Source organism: Fringilla coelebs (genome assembly GCF_963513975.1).
Source record: "Fringilla coelebs genome assembly, chromosome: 8".
Taxonomy (NCBI): domain Eukaryota; kingdom Metazoa; phylum Chordata; class Aves; order Passeriformes; family Fringillidae; genus Fringilla; species Fringilla coelebs.
In genome coordinates, this window is record NC_140066.1 from 25,721,498 (window position 1) to 25,744,055 (window position 22,558).

The 22,558-nt window shown below is 41.7% G+C and overlaps 1 protein-coding gene across 1 annotated transcript in view; it reads left to right on the forward strand.

Moving 5' to 3' along the window:
• Positions 1-22,558, forward strand: part of SORCS3 (sortilin related VPS10 domain containing receptor 3) — a gene marked incomplete at its 3' end in the record, with an annotated part of 260,788 nt that overhangs the window by 234,896 nt on the left and 3,334 nt on the right. Inside the window, exons 18-25 of the mRNA XM_084210407.1 lie at positions 891-1,062; positions 4,571-4,757; positions 7,724-7,857; positions 12,040-12,163; positions 14,806-14,918; positions 16,734-16,865; positions 18,723-18,822; positions 20,856-20,961. Of these exons, the coding sequence (XP_084066533.1) occupies positions 891-1,062; positions 4,571-4,757; positions 7,724-7,857; positions 12,040-12,163; positions 14,806-14,918; positions 16,734-16,865; positions 18,723-18,822; positions 20,856-20,961 (1,068 nt within the window). The remainder of the gene's footprint in view (positions 1-890; positions 1,063-4,570; positions 4,758-7,723; positions 7,858-12,039; positions 12,164-14,805; positions 14,919-16,733; positions 16,866-18,722; positions 18,823-20,855; positions 20,962-22,558) is intronic.

Below are 22,558 nucleotides of genomic sequence, written 5' to 3' on the forward strand. Positions count from 1 at the left end.
ATTACTATCAAGTGATGTGTGATCCCTGGAGCCTGGACTTGGAGCTCCCCTTTGTTGCAAAATTAAAACACAAATCAAAAAGGTCTGCCTGAGAGACAGCTGAACATTTAAAAGGACAGGTTTGAGGTATTTCACATTGTATTTTATTGAACCTCTTACTATCTTACAGCTCCTATTTATATCAGCTTCTAGGAAGGCTCAAATGAGCAATTTTTAGTCTCTTTTATGTTTTCTTCCTCTGCCATTTTCACTTTGTACATACAATGCCTTGCATTTCAGACAAGCTTCATGTGCTGGTTTCTCCTGGTCTAACCCAGAACAGATGGCAAGTGTTGGTTTATTATGGCAGCAGACACTTTGCAAATGTTCTACTATCATGCAGGAAATGCTGTGAGACTTGAGTCTTGCTGTTTAGCCAACATCTTCCAAGAAGAGCCAAGAGAAAAACCCATACCTCAAATAATTTTAAAACTGAACTGGGCAAAGCCCTTGACATATTTTTTCAAGCGTCCTCTAGCCCAATAGAAGCAGACAAAACCGAATAAATGGTATAATTAAAAAACTGGGATGTAGGATGCAATCCTGCAGGCACTGGGTTGGAGGAATTTTCTGCCTTCTAGTAAGGCAGAGTAATTCACCTCCACAATGTGTCTCTTCTCAGTGATGTTGCTGAGAATCTCTGGAGAAGTTTCAATTGTGATTGGTTTGGTTTTCTCCTACTTAATAAAGCATTAGGGTTCTTTGAGTCTTCCTTTCAGTGAGGGGATCGTGCGGGCTGTTAACCTTTGTAAAAACACGTGCATTAATGTGGAGGGACAAAAAAAACCACAAAACAAAGGAACTTTTCTGCCCACTGTCTGAGCCCAATGTCCTTTGATACTGCTCCCCAGGTACCGCAGGATTGTGTCTAACAACTGCACAGATGGCTTGAGGGAGAAGTACATGGCCAAGATGGAGAAATGCCCTGGAAAAGCACCCCGGGGATTGCACATCCTCACCTCCGACGGGAAGCTGGTCATGGAGCAGGGGCACAACGCCACCTTCATCATCCTCATGGAAGAGGTGTGTTAGTGCTCTCAGTAAACCTTTCTCTGTGTGGCAGGACTGGCATTCTTTTCCTTTGCTTTTCAGGCTGCTGAGAGGAAAATAGTGATCAAGGGGAAATCATGAAACGGTGAATGGTCCTGAGATTTATGAGACTTAAGGAATTTAAGAGAATTGAAGGCTGTAGTGACACATACAAGTGGGTCATATTGGGTCACACTAAAGCTGTTTGGTTGTCTTGTCTATCAGTGGTGATAATGCTGAAGAAAGATAGATGTGGCCAAAAAATTTGTTTCCCCACTCATTTCTTGCTGCTTCCAGTAAACTGCAGTTTATGGAGTTTATGAGGCAGAAGTGGTGTTTCTGTGATCACCAATTCTGTATCTGGGATGCAAAGCTTTAACTTCAGCTTTTCTGGGAAAAGTTAAGAACAGTGGGGAACATGTTCACACTCATGGGGAGCAATGAGGGACATTGTTATTTTGCAGTAGGAATTGATTCTCCTCGAAGTACCTCTAACCCCAGCCCTTATCTATTGTAGTTATCTATTGGTACTGTTCCCTCTGTAGCCAACAGGAGCATAAGTGACACCAGGCCATGCTGCTGCCAAAAGCATCACAATGTTGAGGCTCTTCTGGCCAGAGACTGTGGTGGTGCTGGAGAAGAACAGCTGGTTTTTGTCGCATTTTCCATCCTGTGTATGTTATTTTGAAGCAATATCTGGAGATAGCTGAGGCAGACCACCCACAGACAGACACATTCTCACAGTAAATTAAATTCTTATATAGTAGCTAAGTATTTCATGGGGACCACACTAATCTGACAGGGCTTCTTTACTACTTCCTCAGAGGTTCATGCATGCTCTGCTTTTATACAAGGGGGATTTCTTGTCTACTTGCTGCTTCTTTTCTATTCTGCAGACTTGACATGGTTAGACAATTTGTGTAGACGCTGTGAGTGGGAGTTCAGAAAAGAACAGATATAGTCTAAAAATTAGGAATCAACTAGTAAATTATTAAGGAACTCAAGCGGAACTGCTGCATATGAAGAATGATAAACAGATGGGGAATAAGGCAGCAGTCAAGGTAGCTGAAGAGTGGAATCTTTGCAAGGATTTAGAGATTGAAGAGGCAGGTGAATAAATATGTGAGGGCATTCATTCTTATATCTGTTGTTGAAAAATAATGGTAATTAGGAAATCATTTCATTGAAACAACCTTTTTTTTTCTAAGGGAAGAGGATCTTTGGAACATATCTCTGTAGGTGATCTGCTTATTCCACAGAAAGTTGTGTGTTGAGTTTGTTTCTTAAAATAAAAGAATTTCAAGAAGAAAAGAAAAAGAACACTGAGATTTTGGACAAGGCTATTCCAGTCTTTTAGTGTGAACCTGAGAAGAATTGTGACAAAGGATTTCCTTAAGACTTGGAAGAAATTATTTCTGTAGGGATCTTAATTATTACTTACCTTGCTGCTATACAGTGCCTCTTGAATATAAATGGATAGCAATGATTTCTTTTTCCTTTTGAAATGCCTCCACTTCCCTTCTATTTTCCTTTATATTTATAAACTCCAGAATACATGACATCTTTGGGTGGGACTACAATGCTTGGTTTAGTACTTTATATACTGGATACAGAGGTATGGAAAGGAGAAAGCAAACATGACTAGTGTGATGGACAGCCTTTGCATTGAAGACCCAGCCCATAATTGGGTGAAAAGATCATCTGCCACTGTTTAGTCATGAAAAATCTGTTCCTGCTTCTCTGTGTAAAAAGGTCTCGTTTCAGACAGAATCATATTGGAGAGGCAAGAAAGAAATAGAAAAGAGAACTGTCAGGCAAGGGAGATGAGCTGCCATGGTTGGTGCAAGAGATTTCAGCCTGAGGTCATCAGTGATGAATCCAGCCCAGATCAAATTTTTATCCTCTGTTCAGTATCTTCCATATGAGATGGACTTGGGGTCTTAGTGCATTCCCTTGAGAAGCAGTTTTGAAAGGTTTAACAAGCTGTGGGAGCCTTTCTATCAAATAACTGAATATCTCAAGAGTGTAATTCTGCTCCTGCTAGAGACTTTTTTAGAGTGACTTTAAAAACTCTCTGTCTAAAGCATGTTATTGACTACTCAATATAATAGGTACGTTTTAGTGTCACCACCACTTTAGTCCTTTCTGATTGCTCTTTGGTTTATACTGAAGTTTTAATGTCCAAGTGGGGCAGAGGTGAAAACAGTGCCCTGATCAAGTCAATACCCAAAACTCCCCTGGCTTCCTGGAATGATGGAGCAAGGAGGAAGAGAGATCTAAGATATATAATCAAATACCCATATTTCAAAAACTACATCCAATAATCTGACTATATGAGTGTCTGAAGATCCCAAGTATGTACTCAAAGTAAATTGACATCTGGAAATTGAAATCCTGCACTCTGATTTCTTCATGCAGGTATAGTCTATGAGGAGGATAAATTCAGTGGGGGCTGCTAAGGTCCTGATTTTCTACCCATGAGACCTGGTTCATTGTGGTCTAGCTTCTTGTATGTTCTCCCTGTGCATTTACAGCTATAATGGGGTTTATGAGATGACTGTAAAATATTTCTGAATTCCCATTAAAAAAAGGTAAATTTATCAGCAGAGATTTTAATTTTTTTATTTTAACTTTCAGATCACATCCTCAATACATGTAGGGATTGACTTCAGCCCTTCAGGGCTAGGAATATCTCCAAAATGTAGTGGTATCTTCTTCACCCCCAGTGAATGCAGTGCAGATCTTTGATGAAAGGAAATTACTTGGCACAACACATCTTATATATATGCAGAAAGCTAAAGCTACAGAGATTTAATCTGAGTTGTAGTTTTATTTCAGTTTAGTGAAATCACTGCAGTGGGCTTTGGCTTTGTTGAAATTAGCCTTTTTTTCTGTGTTACATTAGTCAGCTGGGGGCAAGTATAAAATAAGCCTCTGAGAAACCGAAATAACAGACACTTCTACAGTTCAACTACAGTGATTTAAAGCATGATTTAAACTAAAATAGTGCAACTTCTGTCCCCAGACAGTATGTGTGGTGCTGGAATTTCTTGTCTGTTTTTCCCTCCTTCATTTAATAACTGTCATTGACAGTAGTCCTAGAAGAGATTTTCTCATCATCTGCTTCATTCTCCTGTGTATCCAGGCCCTGTCTCTGTGTTGACTGACATTAGACAAAAAAAATCTGTCATTCTTCAACGTGGGACTCAACCTGTATAAATTCAGCCATCCTGAAGCTTCATGTCTATCTGAAACTAGTCTTCTAAAGTCAGTATAATCAGGGGAGGATATTTGCAAGAGATGATTCATGTCACCTGTTTTAGCTACTTTAGGATGAGGTGTTGGTCTTCTGCTGTCTGTGTCTGGCCACCTTGGGGAATGATGGAACAAAGTTGGGCTTTTTTTGAAAAGTTACTGCTTTGTACCCATGCTAGTGGGATGGAGGGTAACATAAATCCTTTTATATCGGTCCAGTTTCCTACTCCAACCTTCTCTGTTGCAGGGTGATCTCCAAAGGACAAACATCCAGCTTGATTTTGGAGATGGCATTGCAGTGTCCTATGCCAATTTCAGCCCTGTGGAGGAAGGGATCCGGCACGTGTACAAGAGCGCTGGGATCTTCCAGGTGACGGCGTATGCGGAGAACAGCCTGGGCTCAGACACTGCTGTCCTGTTCCTGCACGTGGTCTGTGAGTACCTCCACCTGCCAGGTTCCTTGGGCCAAATCTGACCTCACTCAAAGTCCCTGCAGCTTCAGTGGGGCCCAAGAATAGATGCAAGACAAACACGTGCAGCTCATGCTCTTCCATGGGCCTCTAACTTGTTAAATAGATTTTATTGAATTAAGGGAATGGGAAGGGTTTTTTAACACAAGTATATTTTCAGTTCTGAGTTATGGGGAAACGTTTGAAAATGTCTGTTGGGTTTTTGAAAGGGTCAGAGACCAAGCAGCATATGAAACAAAGTCCAGATGTGTATTTTCAATACATGTCTCATTCCAAGAGGATTAGATTAAACTACTAAATTTTGAGTCACTTATTCAGAATTTCAGCATTTACGGGGCTAATTTAATGAAATGGAAGCATTATGCTGAGCGTGCTTCCTGAGATATGAGTGTACTGAGGGCTAATGTGCTGCTTTTCACATTTCATGTGTTTGACGTGCATCCCTGATGTTTCTGTCCTGTTTGGTAGATCAATGCAATTTCTCTCCAGCTGACACACAAGCAAACTCAAATACAAGGCTCTGAGTTAACTTTGCAAAGCCACAGGAGAGAGCAGAGAGTGTGGAATGTAGGAAGAGACCAAAAAGAGCCCAGTTCTTTGATCTACTCTCAGACTATTAGATCTTCTGTGTTCAGATGCACCCCATCAATTTTGCCCCTAATGGTGATCACAGCCTTGTCTGCCTTCCCTCTTTACCTGTCAGAATGTCTTACATCCTGCCTTTTGCTTGGGCTTTTCTGCTGAAAGGAAGCACATTAGAAATTTCCAAAACTCAAGAACTTTTTCTCCATTTTAATTTCCAGCTCCCTGTATGAAGGAATAAATGTTCCTTGAAGCTTTTATTACGCTCATAATTCCCTCAAAGTCAATCATGGCTGCACTTAACAACCTGTTATTAGAGCATTAACTGTTTTTTCCTTCACCTTGGGCCATTAGCTGACAAAAGTGATGGTTACCTGGTAATAACAAGCAGATTTGTATGGATTATCTGATTTTTCTCAAAGGAACTACTTTTTCATGGTGAGGATTTTAAAGCACAGTGCAACAAGGGACAGTTCTTTGGCCCGGTTTTTCTGCTCCACCCTTTTTTACATCAACCTTTCAGATCTCTCCTTTAACTTTTATAGCATTCTTAGATAGCAAATTTATTATCATTATCTCTGGGGAAATATTTTGCAAGCACATTCATGCTGGTGCTGAAATAAGATTACACCTCAGTACTAAACTTTTAATATATTTGGAAGTACTAGTCAATATAGGAGGTTTGACCTTGAAGTCCAAATGTACAGACAAATATGCCTGAGAATCATTCTTACTACACAATCACTCTGGTACTGGGATCCTGTGCTAAAAAAAAAGAGACAAAGAGGCTCTTTGGCCTCAAGCAACATTAATTTTCTACCCTGCAGCTTTATTAGCAGCCAGTTAACTTTTCAGCTTTCTGGAATCTGCTGACAAGCAGCTTAACTAGAAATTTAAAGGAAGCAAAGATATTAGTGTTTTTCCTCTTACTTGTGCTGTCACAAAATATTTAGGGGAGCCTGCTGTTCTTGCAAACCCAGAGTACTTCCTACGGTCAGAGTTCAGGAGTGACTTACTGGTAGAGAGCTCTTGGGAAAGGGGGGAAAAAAAAAAGATCAAATTTTAAGGGGCCAAGAGCAAGAATAGGGTCCTTTTGTGCTTGGAGCTCTATGTTCCAGCGGTAGAAGAACAGCTCTTGCTTTCCACAATCTTTGTAATTCAAGTAGATGGAGAACTGATTAATGTCCCCATTTTGTGCTGAGAGGTAACACAAGAGGATTGTCTCAGTTAAAATCACCAAATTTCCTGCTTCCCAGAATGAATGTCTAACAAACAAAGAAAAGATTATGACTTTTCTTATTTTGTCCTTTCCATCTCACAGGGACAGTCTGTCAGTAGCTGTGCTTTAAAGGCACTACCCAGAAAGTAACACTGTCTGATGGGCAGCAGTTATCAGCTGAAATTCAGCACCAGCAAAACCAAAAGATAAACAAGAAGAAAAACAATGGAGATAGTAGAAGCTTTAAACAAAATACCAAACAAAACCTCAGTATTTCTTACACATGTTGTTATTTCTAGAGTGGATCTGCCTTCTGAATTCAGGGATTCGTGTCCTGGATTTATTCTGGGCATTTGCATTTATTAGATACAACTTTGCATTGGTACTTTGTTATTTTTTAAGTCTTTCAGAATCAAGTGCTTCTGACAGTTACATGCTTTGTTATGCCAATGCACACATCTTTCAAGTGGTTCCTGGTGTTTTTCTAGGGGCAACTGACTCCCCAAATACTTCCTAAGGTCGGGCCTATATCAAAAAGATACCAAGGATTTCCAAAATCATGAGTCTTTATTTTAGAGACCTTTTAAAAAACTGTTTGGGGTATTTAATGAAGTCATAAATGACTCTTATATAACCAGATTTAAGCCATCTTGGCTAAAATGATTTTCCCACAAATCTTTGTAGCTCAGTGGCTATATTTTCAAGAAAAAACCTTCTTTCTCACTTGTGTCCCATCCCTTTCTTGTGTCCAATCCCCTTCTTGTGTCCTATCCTTATGGCTTTCAATAACAACTTCACTACATAATGCAAAGCCAGTTCATTGTTTTCTTCAAAATGCATTTAAAAAATTCTTCCAAACACAGTGCTGCCCCTCTCTGAAAATTAGCACTATGGAAAATGTGCATAATGGGGGGGGGGTAAGAAAAGTATTTTAAAATCTGATTGTCTTTTTCTGTTGTTCAGTGACTGCTGAAATTCTCTTTTATTTCTAAAATATAAATAGACTGTCACTAGACTGTCACTGCTGACATAGGACTTTTGATTTATTTAAAGGAAAGATCCTTGCTGTTCACAACTGTGCAGGGAGGATTTAACTCAAAGCCTTTAATAATGAACTCTCTTCCCACAGGTCCAGTGGAGCACGTCCATCTGAGTGTTCCCTTTGTTGCCATCAGAAATAAGGATGTCAACATTACTGCAGTAGTTTGGCCCAGCCAGGCAGGCACCCTTACCTACTTCTGGTGGTTTGGCAACAGCACCAAGGTACAGACACCTTTTGGCTCTTTTTTTTCCCCTAAGCTTGTCACAACAGTCAGGGAACTCTCTCAGCCATAATAAAAACTTCTTGCCTTTGTCTGTTTTGTGTTTTAGTTTTTAACTTGGCTGAAGAGGGTTGTCATTATCTGAACTTCAACCTTTGTAAATTTATTCCCTTCTGTGCTGTGTTGTTCTTAGGAGCCATTACTTTCTCCATCTGGTTGTTATCAGCCCTACTGAGAGTTGAAGACCACTGTTATTACCAGCCTTCACTTGCAACTTAACTGTGGAATAATGCTGGCTTTCAACACAGTGTTTAAAAACTGCTGGTGTTCACATAACCAGGGGGTTTCCATTATGTGCCAGTGTGCAGTACATAATGCTGGATTCCAACACAGCACTTTAAAGCTCTTGGTGTTCAGATAAACAGCCTTATCTAGAATTTCAAGCTGAAAAGTCTGGCTATGTTAGAGAGGGGGATGAGACTTCTTTGTAGTGAATTTTCAAATGATGTGTATTGTCACTGTATGTATAAGAAAGAGCTTTTTTAGCAATAGTTTAAATAAGTGAAAATACAAGTTAGTGTCATGCTTTCAAATGGAGAGAGCAGGATTCCCTATTAGCTACAGTTTTGATTGTAGACTTTAGGAGTGAGACACTGTTCTCCATTCTTACAGTTCTGAAATGTACAGCTGTTAATTTCACAATGTAGTTTCTGCTGTTGTTTACAAAAGCAGTTTAAGTCATGTCACAGTCTACATTTGCAATTGAAGGTGTGCACTGAGGTGAGATTGCAGCAGAAAGAAACGGGGATTTTACATGAAATATGGAACTTGAGATAAAAAATAGGCACACAAGTATTTTGTTTTCTCTTTGAAAAGCTGCTTAGTTTTAACCTCCTGTCATGGCTACCAACAAAATCAGGAGAGGCAAAATGAAAACAGTAAGTGCTGCTCCTACTGGGATTTTACATCCAGTTAAGAGGCTCACTATAAGAACTTGCTGATTTTTGTGGAAGCATACTTGAGGCAGTGGAAGAACTCAGGAGCAAAAGCCATTTACTGTAACTTGGCAAGTTGCTGTGCCCTAGCTGAACTATGGCAACCACCCACATATGCACATCCAGTCCATGGCAAGTACCAGGTAATTCCATATAGTTTATATAGGTTATAGTTTGCATTGAAATACAGGGATGCACAATCATGTCACAGTTCAGCTGTGTTTGGCTCAGTGCTCACACATGGAGAACCATTAAAGTACATCAGAGATAATTTGGATGCTGGTAACTTGATCATCTGCTTAAAGCCCTCCAGTGCAGAGTTTTCCTGACGTTGTTTTTGTCCTTACTATAGAAGTTGATGGTAAATAGGGCCTTAAAAATATTTTTTGAAATAGAAAGTAATCTAGAAAAGGTAGTGCAAAGCAGTGGTGTTTGCTGAAGATTTCCATGCAGTTCTCACAGTGCTTGCTTCTGGGTTGGAAACATGAACTGTTTCATCTTCTAGTTTAAATTTCAGAGCCATAGGCAGCAGAGTACAAGCAGATTTGGATGTGTTTGGGATGGCTACTTTGGACACAGCTGCACATGGAGTAGCTGATCCTTTGGCACCTTGGCATGATTGTACTCATTGCTGAAATATGGAAGAGTAAACGTGGTGCACTTACCTGTGTCTGAATCTCAGACCCAGAGCACTCTTCAGTCTTTGCAATGCATTATCTCCAGCTACCTCATGGAATGTTCTGCAGCTCTGACAGAAGTATGCCAAGAGATAGAGACATAACTGTATCAGCCACCTTTTTTCAGAAGAGCAGTCTGTATCACATCAAAATTCCTCCTGGGATCTTTAATGTATAAGTCAGACCCTTCTCTGTGCCCACTCATGAGTAAACTATGGTGTTCTGAGTAGGGGTGGAAGATGGGGACACTGAATTAAAGGATGAGGTGTGTAAGATTGTGACAGGTATTATTAGATGATATGTTTTTGTCCTGTGCTGAGGGATTGCAACTTCTTTTCCTGTCCAGCCCTTATCCATCCCAGGCAGAACCAGATGTGTCTCGTGTCACTGTTCAGTCTCTCTCTGTGCTGCTGCACAGGAGAATATTGTCTTAGACACAAATGATCTGGCTGAGACTCCTCTCCTGCTCTCCCCACCCTGCTGAAACTCCTGTACTGAATTTCTACTCTACTGATTTTTGCAGTATGCTCAAAGGCCAATTTGCCTGAATTAACACAGGTCCAGTTTAATAGATGTATCCAGCTGTCTAATAGGTTTAAGCAAATGAACCTTAAACTATTTGATTTAATTTTGAGTTAGTTTCCAGGTCTTGGTTCTTGAATTAAAATTAAGGAGTTGGCTGAATGTTAAAACTCCATGATGGAGGTGAAATCATCCATGATAACGGAATGTCCAGCATACACATATACAAAAAGAAAAAAATGTAATTTTAAAGGCCAGACTGCATCCTCTTATCTGCCTTTGCACAGAACCACAACCTGTAACCTCCAGGAGGATTGCTGATATCCCTGCAGTTTGATAGAGGCCCATTCAGCTTCTCCAGGGTCTGTGTATATCTCAGTAAATGTTAGCTGGGCCTCCAGGGCTGGCACAAGCTGGTGCCCTTGGACTGTGTGTGCCATGTGATAAGACTTTTTGTTTTTTACTGCTTTTTCAGCTCATGGATGAGGGGGTCTCAGGAAGGTGGTGTTCTAGAGATAGAGAGAAATATGTTTGCCAGTCTGGCCTGTGCAGGTGGAAATTTTGATTTGGCTATGTAAATGGCATTAGTGACCACTGTTGTGAAGTGCAGTCAGGCTGGCAGCATGATGAGATAAAGTGTGAGATCTGGAAGGTGAAATTTGGAAGTTTTCCTTTCTAAACCAACTGAAAGTGTAGTGAAGGGACAACAGCAATGGCACAATGGCTTTATCTGTTCTCTTAGACCTCTGTGTGCTTTTGCAATGGAGATTAGTATCACTGTTTCTCTAAATAAAGAGTTTTTTTGTAGTTTCTCTAAATAAAGACTTATTTCTGTAGACCAGCTGTCAGATCAGTGGCACTGTGAAGGCTGGACCTTTGATTTTCACTTGGGGTGGGTTGATCCTCTTTAGACACCAGCTGCCCACTAAAGCCACTCTATCATTCCCCTCCTCACATGGGTAGAATACATAAAATATAACAAAATCAGGTCACAATAATGACAGAGCAATGCCACTAATTACTGTTAAAAAACAAACCAGCCTTGACTTTATGATATTAGTGTAATTTATTATCAATCAAATCAGAGTAAGATAATGAGAAATAAAACCAAATCTTAAACCTTCCCACATCTTTCCTTTCTCCACAGGCTCAATTTCACTCCTGAATTCTCTGCCTCATCCTTTTTCAGCAGTGCAGGGAGGCAGGGAATGGGTGCTATGATCAGTTAATCTCATGTTGTCTCTTCCAATGCTTTCTCCCCAGGAGGAAGATCCTCCCACTCTTCCCCTGCTTACAGCAGGGAATCCCTCCCATGAGAGAGAGTTTTCCATTGATTTCTTTAATGTGGGCTCTTCTCATGGGCTGCTCCAGGGTGGATCCCTTCCACAGCCACATTCAGTCAGCATTGGCAGCAGGAATTATGCCATGCTTGCAGCCTGCTTAGCACAGCTTGCCAGCTTGTGGCTGCAGCTTGCTTACAGACTCACAGCATGGACAGGGCAATGCTGGATGTCCTCACTCTGACCTGAGCAGCGTTGCTCTGTGAGAGATAAATGGATTTCTGCTCATAAAAGCAAAGGCTGGCCCTGAATCTGAACAATATGGATTGTTTGAAGAAGCATCTGCATCTTTGGTTTATTTTCAATTTGAGGTTGGGTTTTGTACAGCAAATATAGCACTGAGCTGGCTGTGTGTGTACAGTGCTGCATTCTACTGCACTAATTCTGCAACTGCTGCCTGTGGTCTGCTGAGGAGTCCATGCAACAATGGGTTGCAGTTCAATGGAAGAATATTTCAGGAAACATTTACTGAAATAAGAGAAACCTCTGCCTGTGGGACACTGCTGGTGTTTGGGCCTTAGCAGGACATACAAACTGGCAGCACCACACCTGTATCAAGGAGCAAGGCTGTTGGTGGATAAATCAGGTGCATGTTGTGGTTCTGAGTTAGTCTCACCCTGATTTTGTCATTTGTGTTTGCCTCCTACAGCCCCTCATCACCCTGGAGAGCAGCATCTCGTACACGTTCACTGTGGAGGGGATGAACGCTGTCACCGTGCAGGTTGCTGGGGGCAACACCCTCATCCAGGACACCAAGGAGATTGCAGTGCATGGTACCCTCAGCTTCTGCAGTCACACCTCAGGGGGTGCAGGGCAGACAGTCCTTGCTGACCCAGAATGAACTCTAGGAGCCTGACAATGCCTGGAGGAACCTCTGATGACAGAGTAGCTCAGATGTGTCATGATGACAAAATACAGAAGTGAATAGAATAGGGCAGCTAAACAAAATTATAACCTCAGCATTTATAAGGTGGCTGGTGTCTCCTGTCCCTGTTGATCTGTCTGTACACCCAGACAGGGAACTCCCAGAAATAAAAAACACTTGAACCAGGCTGCCCTCCTTCATCCTTGCAGCTGTGGAAAGAAATAGTCACAGTGCAACATTAAGGTGTTCTGAATGCAACTGGTGTCTCTGTCAGTGACTGTACAAATGACAGTGGTCAGGAGGGCTCTGGAAAAGAGAACAGAAATGACTCTGTTGTTGGCATCACTGCCCATCTTTCCTGTCCCAGCTGGAGGTCTGTCTGTGCCCCCTGGACTTTGGTAATGTTTGGTATGTTCTTGCCATATCTGCCTGTCACAGGCTTCAAAAAGCACCCTTTGGCAGACAGCAGAGCTTACCCTGTTTGGGGCTGGATAAATCCTGGGTGAAAGGGCTCTCTCAGGAGCTTTGACCAGGACTTCTAGAACAATTTCCACCCTGGCCCAGTCTTTGTTTTCCTTATCTAGTTTTTGGCATTCAGCATTTGCGAACAAGCTTTTATTTGGACTTCAAGTTTTATTGAGAAACCTGAGCTTCAAATAACTTGGGTTATTTTGAAGCTCAGCACTGTGTAGTTGCACTGTGTGTGTCTTATTTCACTAATTAAATACAAATAAATATCCCACTGTATACTCAGATTTAACAGCAGCTAAATAGATATTTATTGATTGTCTGGCCATGAAATGCAATAGTCTTTAATAATTTGTTTATGTGATTTTGTAATAACTTGACTTGCTATTATCAAATATTAGGAACCTTCTACTTCATAATTTTGAGCACTGTAAAATGCAGTGTTTACTTGTAAATTTCCATCCTTCCACTAGTTTCTGGAATAAACCTGAATTAAATATGTTTAAGAGTGATACCCACAGGTGATCTTGATCTTTAGCCCCAGCAGGTCCCACAGAGAGCTCCTCACTCTGTTTTTAAACACCTTGGAAGAAATTTTGCCATTCTGTTTAGAAGATCCAAAGTTTTGGGTTCTATTACAAAAAAATGTACCCATTTGGATCCAGTCCAAATAGTCCTATCCAGTGCTGTGCTGCAGTCTGACCTGGTCTAAGGAAGGAGTCCTTCCAGCCCCTCTGTCTGGTGATGAGTTCAAGTCTGAGTATATAAATGAGTGATGCCTTTAGCAAACATGTCCTCTGAAAAACTTGTATCCTAACCTGTGTCCTGAGTCAAGTGATTATGGGTCTAGACCATAATCTAGGCTTGGATTTCTGATGTTATCAGTGGAGATTTATTCAGGTATATCCTTAATTTGAGATTAACAGAAAAGAGTTTGCTCAAAAAATAAATTGGACATGGTACTAAAGTGTCAAAAGTCAAAGACTTTATATATCTGACTCTGGGTTAAACCTTCAGAACCTGGGAGACTTTCCCTGTGCTCCTTGATACTTGTTTTATTTAAAAATATATCGAACCAACTAAAAAGAAAGAACAGTTCTTACAAAAGAAGCCATATAAACGGTGTGCTGGCACATCTCTGATTTCTGTGGATTTCCTCATTTATACTCTGACAGGTTGATCTTGATCTAAAACCTAGTGCCTTCTTCCAAATGATTAATGGTTCTTATTTGAAGTGTCTGGAGATCAGTTGCTTCAAGGTGAGGCACAGAACATCTCCAAAATCAGACAGGAGAATCTTTTACACTGAGAAGTTTCATAGGAGTGTGGTTCCCAACCTGGATCTGTGGTTCCCATCCCAGATCCAAGTGGGATCTTTGCCTCCCACTGGACCAAATCCCTTATGCACAGCTGCCATAAGGACTCCTGGCTTGATCTTTGGTGAGACCAGCAGGGAGAGTTGGAATTGGAGAAAAATTAAAATCTGCATTTTAAGTCTAGGAAGCTTTTCTTCCTCCCAGCAATCATTCAGTCAGCACAGAACTTCAAAGTGTTTCATCAACAGCCATTGCTTGATGAGCCAGTCATTAGCACCACTGGCTTCTCCTTTGTTGGGGAATTAATCACTCCTGGTTTCCCTTCAGGAGGGTGAACAGAAAACATAACTTACAGCAGTTGTTTGCTCTGCAATTGTGCAGACAAGCCTCCCAAACCTCAGCCAAGTGCTGCCTTATTTTCTGGTCAGCCTTCTTGTGAGCAGAATCTGAAGAAGTTGAGTGGCAAAGTTACAAAGCCCAGAGGCTTCATGAAGGATCCTCTCACCTCTCTCATTCTCACTTCTGTTTCTCTGGGGAAAGCCAGAAATTGGCAGCAGATCAAAACATCCTTTATAAGTACCACTATGAGATTCTTTCCTTGAGAGCTCTCTGTCCTGCTTAGTGTTAGCCAGCCTTTTTCTTCCTTCAGCCTTTTCTCACCCTCTTGCTTTAAGATAGTTATGGTCCTCCTGTTGTCTTTTGCACCCTTGTCTGTACCCTAAACAGTGTCCATTTAATCTTCTCATTAATACTTTTTCTATTCCAGAATATTTCCAATCTCAGCTCCTGTCATTTTCTCCCAACTTGGATTACCATAACCCTGACATCCCTGAATGGAGACAAGATGTTGGCAAAGTCATCAAGAGAGCGCTAGCACAGGTGAGCATCTGTTTCCTTGTCTGTACTCACATTGACTAGGCTGTTAAAACATGCCCTTTTTTGACATGCTAGCTTAAAATAATGGGTAAGCACAGCAGTGATGGCACTGTCATTAAAAATCAATAAAAAGCTTCTTAATATGCTGGATCCTTTTACAGAGCCAATCTGTATTGCTGATTTTGTGGAAATATTACAATTGCTTTTATTAATATTTCTGTGTGCTTTTCAGCTTTTAGTATCCCTGAGGATTTTGCAAATTCTAGATAGTAATACTATAATCATTATCCTTATTTTTCCAAGTTGATATGACAGTGTATACTGTTTTCCATTCCAAACATCTGGTTAGTGTAAGTGAGTGTTGTTAAACAGCTGATCCACTTCATCCCAGAAGACAGACATTGTAGTATTCTGGATACATGAGGATGATATTTTTTTCTTTTCCTGATAGGAGTTTCACATGCAGTTAAGTGCAACTGGTGAACATTTTGAAGCTCTGCTCCCTTTCCAACTGGGGCAAAAAATGAGGATTCAAAAGGAAAATAAACCTACCTTTAAAATACAGGATAAAGAGAAACTTCTGTAGTTGGAAGCTACTGAATCTTCCTTTGGGATTAATTAGAATATGTAAACTAGTACTCATATTCTTTCAGGAAAGGGGACAGAATAATTTATGATATCAAATAGTCAGGGACTTTAGTTTTGTGGGAAATTAGGGGCTAGATTTAGACAAGCTTTTGAGGGTTTGGCATTCTGCCAAAAATGTCTCTCATTGGGGTTTTTTTGCTTTAGCTAAAGCTGTTAGAAACGGAGGCTGATTATTTTTACTGGGAAAGTACATTCCTGCTCAGCTTTTCTCATCTGCAGCCCACTCGAAATTCACAGGTTGTAAGAGTTTCCTTGGTTGTTTTGCCATCCTGAAAAAATGCTAAGTTTATTTTTTTAAACTGTTTTTCCCTTTTACTATAGTAAAAGAGTCAAGCTTGCAGGACAAGAAATAATTAATTAGCTTGTAACTGCGAATGATTACGGAGAACAGCAGAAATCTGGTAGAAGTGGTTGCTTGTGTGCCCCACCAGGAGTGGGCTGCCCCCCTGGTACATTCAGCTCTGCAGTGGGGCCGTGGGGTTGGAGCTGGGATAGGAGCAGAGAGCTGCTGGAGCTAATGAAGCTCACGTAGCAGAGCCTTTCTGAGGGAGGGGAGCCTTCCTGCCCTGCTGGGGATGCATGGCTGGGGTTTGGGAAGGGAGAGAGGCAGCCTCAGTGGGCAGGTGTGGCTGAAGGCAGCTGTGAGAGCCTTGGCTCAGCAAAGGGAGCAGCTCCCAGCACAGCCCCAGGAGTGAAATCTCCCTCTGGGGACATTTCTGTTCACGTATGGCCAACGTGGATCCCTGCAACCTGATAGCAGAAGGTGACTGCAGGCACTTTTCTTCATATTGTCCCTGTTAGCTGCACATTTACCAGTGGCTGCTGAGGCAAATTCTCTGGATCTGACTTTGGGTCGGTTATTCTTTTGTAGCAAGGAGGACTCTGTGGAACATTCACATCTGGGGACATGCTAGGTTTGGACTTTGGGTTGAGATCTTTGGGCCCAGGGGTGTTGTCAAGCCTACATTCACTTCTAGAAAGGAAGTAGAGTGCATCTTTAGCAGAAGCTCAGTTTCTGACCCACCAAATTGGCAGAACAGCTCGTTAGGACCCCAACACCTACAGTGGAACTGGAAAATAACAATTTGATAGGAACACCATTTCTGAAAGTCAGTGGAAACATAGGTAACAAAATAGCAGCTAGAGACCTCTTTTTTACTTTTCTTCTAGGTGACTGGTATCCCTGATGAACAGATCCTGGTAGCTCTGTTCCCTGGGCTGCCTACTTCTGCTGAACTCTTCATACTGCCCCACAAAAACACAACAGAGAGGAGGAAAAGCAGTGAGGCTGATCTGGAGCAAGTAAGGAAAGAAGGATTCATGGAACATTTATTCCTGTCACATTGTTTGCAGATGGCCCTTGAAGCTGCACAGCACTGGAAGTACTTACAATAAGTGCGGTGGAAATGGATGCATCTGGGACTGTGGCAGCATAGTTTATGGCATTAAAGAAAATGATTTTCAGAGGAAAACCAGGATTTTCTAATACCTCACTGAGATGTGTCACAGTCTACCACTAGCAGAGATTCTTCCTAAATCAGTGGAGTGTCCTTTTTAGACTAGTTACAGCCAAAGGAACCTTGAATATGTACTCCCTCTGCTCCCTGGAGGAATGCTAATAAAGGGAGGCCAAAGCAGCAAGATAATATACTGAGGTTTACTAAAAATAAATCAGACACTTCAGCTCATAGATCACCACAACAAGACCTCTTTTTTTTTATTCTGCAGCAGTGAACGGCCTGTGCAAACTATATTTGGAAGTTACAATATCCATCCATTTAGATAAATAGGTAATTACAGTGATGTATAGCAACAGTGATATGCAGGCAAGGAAAGAACAACAGCACTAGGCTGCTGGAGCTCTCATGTTAGAATTACCAAATGATTAAATCAGCTCTATAAAGGCAAAGGAGTGAAGTACTGTACTGCTGAAAAGGCTGCTTGGCTCAAGCTAATGTTCTTGTATGCAGTATTTTTAGTGTGCAAAGTATGTGTGAGCCCATTGCCAAGTGACTCTTGTAAGTTTGGCTCGAACATTAAATTATTCAGGAGACTGGTGAATTCAGTGGAACTTCTTGTCACCCACTGAGTAAAGTCAGTCCCTGCAGATTAGTTCCTTTGTCCTAGGAAGTTATCAAAGCTGGTCCCTTAAATTTATGGTGGTCAGTGTGCAGGAAAGATGCATTGAGGTGGGAAGGTTTGAAAGGCTTTTTTGGAGGGATGGTCCAGTAGGGTCTACAAGTATTAAGACTCCTTCTGAACCAGCTGTTGTGTCAATATTTAATGTATCAGTGTTATGCTGACATCTCAATTAGATTTCTGACTAATTGACCATGAGGCCTAAAGCTCTAGTGCTCTAATTTTAGTTGACAGGCTACTCAGTTGTACTTTGGCACTTGTTGCCTTCTGCTTGAGGAGCTCTGCCTGGAGAGTAGGTCATTAGAACTACTCGTTAGCTGTGCCCTGTCCATCAGAACTACCCTATGGAGATCAGGCAGTAACAAACTGAGGCTCTGGGGTGATGTGCTGAGTATGTGCTCTGGGGCAACCAAATGACACATCAGAGCTGGGTTGCTGATCTCTCAACTCAGCAATTCCAGTTCATCCAGTCCAAAGCCCCTTTCCTAAGTGAAGGACAAATATGGCAAATTTTCCATTGACCTAAACTGGATTGTCTCATCCCCAACAGCTTATTTAAAAAGAAGCTACATGACAGGATCATTGGGAAGAAAGAAATGTAGGCCTGAACTGCCTAATTCAGTTTCATCATCCACCAATGAAAGGCCAATATGTCAGTGATTTCCAAACGCATTTGATCAAACTCAAAGGATATTAGGGAAGGCGAAAAAGTCCTTAGTTATTTTCCTTCTTCTCAAAGCTCCCAGAAAAGAAAAACAAAATTGCAAACCTTCTAGATTTGCTTCCCAGGAGAGATATAAGAACCTACAATGAGAGCCTCAGAGGTTCTGTAAGGGAGGCTTGCATGCAATGACACCCAGTTCCACCCAAAGCCCACGTGCATTTCTCTTCACTTCCTCGGGCCCTGCTGAAGCCAGTAAGAGATGTCAGCCACTATTCATGGGCTTTGTGTATTCCTGAATGTTCTCCAGACTTTGCAATCTTGTATACTTTAACTGTTGTTATCTCTTATCTCATCAGGTGGTAGAAATCCTCTTTAATGCTCTCAACCAGAACCTGGTCCAGTTTGAGCTGAAGCCTGGCGTTGAAGTGGTTGTGTATGTTACTCAGCTGACATTAGGTGAGTGTGGAGTCAAAGGCACAGCTGTGCTTCCCCTGAGGCTTCAGACAACTCCGGGAGAATCAGTCTACAGCAGAGCACTCACAGTTTGGCATGTGGCACTGGGCTATGTGCCAATTGAGACATTTTGGTAGAAGCAGGAAGTGTTAAAACCAACCTATCAGGGGCATGTTCATGCTCCAGTTTGTACAAGTACAAAAAGTACCTTGTAAGAGCTCCCTGTTGATTAATTAACGAGGGCATTGGTGTTTTTCAAGTGTTTTAGCAAACCAGGTGAATGGTGTTCTATTAAGTCCTTATTGAGCACCTGTGGAATTCAGTGGGATGTTACTAAGTTTCATGGATGTTGGATCAAATCCTTATAGCAAAGGGTTTGCTACTGTTGTGACTAGCTAGGAGGCTTTAAAGGGGCAAAGTATCCAGCAGAAGACTGAGGTCTTGTACAGGCAATATGTGCCTGAATATTGACTTCCAAAAATTAGAATTTAAATTTCAACACTACCTATCTCCATTTTTGCACGAAGTAACAAAGAATCCAGTTAAGCTTTGTCAATCCCTTCACTTTAAACCAGCCTAGTGTGAAGGTCTCAGCTATTGATGAAAAGTAATGGTTACAAAGAAGGCGATGGATTTATTTTTGCCCTTACTTTTTATGACTATCCTTGCAATTGTCTGAAATGTGGGATCTTGTGCAAGTGCCCTTGCTGATAGCCTCTCTGAAAGATTGGGATTCATACCCCACAATAACACACTTCAGCTTCTTCTCAGAGAGACAAGAGCTGGGCTAAATCAAGGCTCATGACCTTTCCTACAAGTAATGCCTTTTTACCTTCACTCCCAAACTGCTCCTTTGGAATGTGAGTCAGATGCTAATAGGAGTAGCCTGAAATGGATTAATTTGCAAAACTGGGAATGTCTGAGGTCTCCAGGTGGCTGGAATTCTCGAGAATGTGGCTTGGTTCTAGCAAGGCACTGCATTTAAATTATGTTTTGCTGCTATTCTTGCCCCCTCTCCACTGCAGTTGCTGCATTTGTTTCATGACCATTTCCATAGTGTTTTGGCTTGGGTGAAATGACAGTCTTTCCCACAAAAGAGCTAGAAGTATTAACAGCAGAATACTGGCAGGATCAGACTCTTAGGTGTGGAAATTTGACAGTGAAATCAGAACTGGCTCTATTTATATGACTTTGCCCCTATCTTCAGGGTGATGGAAAAAGAATAGAGAATAGTAAACCACCAAAGCCAAATATTTATGCAAAATGAGAAATACTCAGCTGCCACTTATAATCATTTGTGCATCATTAGAGACTTCTCATCAGACACTTGATCTCAGCACAGTGCTCAGGCCATTAAGATGGTGTGCTCTGATGAGCTCTTGGAATAGCTGCATAAACAAGGTATAGGAATATACTGTATTTAGCCAGCCAAAATGTCAAGGATCAAGTTCTCCAAAGTACTGTAATGTATTGTGTGATTGAATTCAGGATTATTGCTTTGGGCTCCTCCACATTATGAAACTGACTCAATTTAAAAGTCTCTAAGGCCCTGTACAAGGATGGACCTTGAGGCTTGTCACCAGAGTAGATCCCTGTCACATGTGAGATAGATGAATATCCTTGGAAGATGGGAGTTGTGCTGTTCATTGATGCTCTAAGGTATCTTCTCTGAAGGGGAATAGATATGTATTAAGCCATGCTTCATAAAATTCATTTCCACTCTAGTACCTGGAAAAACCTGAAAAATAATAGCCCAGAGAGTTAATACAGGAGTGATTGGGCATTCAGCTGAGCGTGGCTGGCTGTGCCTTTTCACTCAGAGATGTTAGACTGCCCTGTCTTGAAAAAGGGCCTTGACTTCTGAAGGACGAGTGAACCAATTTGTTTCCTACTGATTGGTCTTGCCAAAACCAGCATGCACCATGCAGTGGTGATAAAGCAGATGTGACAAAGACAGAGTTGAGCTCAACTCCTGGTACTTAATGTGTTTCCCTGTAATATCCCTCAAGTGTGATGCTTTGCCTTTCCTCCTGCAGCACCACTTGTGGATTCCAGCTCGGGTCACAGCAGTTCAGCGATGCTGATGTTGTTGTCAGTGGTGTTTGTGGGCCTGGCTGTTTTTTTAATCTACAAATTCAAGAGGTAAGTTGGAAAACTTTGGGATGGGAGGAAGAGACTCTGGGTGGTTTACAGGAAACAGAGCTGTGCCTGAATTATAAATGAAGAGTGAACTGTGCTGGCATCAGGCTTTGATGAATGTAGCTCCCTATTTCTGATACTTACAGAGGAAACCATCTACTGCTGTTTCACCACAAAGCTGGTGCTCCAAAACTTCACCAAGAGCTCACACATCTCTTCTGCTTCAGCAGATGTATTTAAACCACAGAGCAGAAATGGGAACCTTTGTGCTCACTGAGTGCTGAGATACACAAAGCAAGCTTAGTCAAAAACCACATGATGGATGACTCCATGGAGTCTATACCCACCTGCCCAGCTGCCTCAGTGCAGCAGCATCTCATTTGTATCTTGTAAAGTGAACAGTTAAGCTTGCAGAAGAACAGGTGTGTTTATGTTAAAGGTGGGAGACTCAAAGCCAGAAAATTTGTGTAAAGCACCAAAATGCCTTTGAGAATATGTGCTGAGATTTACCTTGACAGATGTTAATATAAACCTTTTGCTTCCAGACAGCAGGCAGGACCCGGTCAGGCCTGTAGCACTTGGCTGCTGCAAGCTGTGAAACAAAATATGTGATAAGAATGGCCTGTTTGCTGAAGGTCTGCTTTATGAAGATGCATTTCAGGCAGATGGAGCTCCTTAGGAGGAACTTTGCATTCAGTATTTACAGTATAAAATGGTCTGTGGCCTAGATCCTGACCAGTGGCCAAATACTGTGTTAGAAACTGAAGCTGAGTCTGACTTAAAATTAAATAAATAAAACTTTCTGGATATAGTAGTTCTTCTAAATGAAAAATGAGAGCTTTTCCTGTCCAGATTCCAGCTAAATGTTGCTTTCTCCAGCTTTTCTGCTCCCCAGCATTGGGCTAGTATTCTCTAAGGATGTTAGTGGGATACAAACAATACTCAAAATCAAATTATATGATAAGATGGGCATCTATCCTAATCTCCAGGTTTAAAGTTTCCCTCCTTGCTAACATCTTCCATTGACCATTGCTCTAATCAGTGAGTGGCACTCCTTGTAGTGCCTGATTCTGTGCACACTGCTGACTGTTATCAAGCTCCCACTGACTTCAGTGGCCCAGGACAATTTCCAGGGAAAGCATTTGTGTGCCTTGGCTCAGAGGCAGATTTCAGGGTCTCCAGCATGATCTCCTTTTGCAGCCTGAAATCCCCTCTCTGCTTCTGTGAGGTGACTGCAGCTTCCCAGGGGAATGGGATTTGTGTAAGGCACCGATTTAATAGGGTGCTGGGGAGGCAGATGATGATTGCTCTCACACCCAGACATAGGATGAGGAAGGCAAAGTCTTCCTGGGAGATGTGACAAGCTGTAGTTCAGCCCTGAGTGAGACATGCTTTCCCTTGTGTCTTTCCTGGGTTTGGCCTGATGTCCTTGGCCCTGTGGCCATCAGTTACCACTGCTGTGATCACCCCTAGCAGTAAAAGAAGGGTCTTTGTATTCCAGTTGCCAGAGAACAGTGAGGAGCTTGTTAATGCACTTTGCTCTGGCACTGTCTGGGTCATTTTCTGCTACTACAGCTCATAAAACTGACTCTTGTACTGC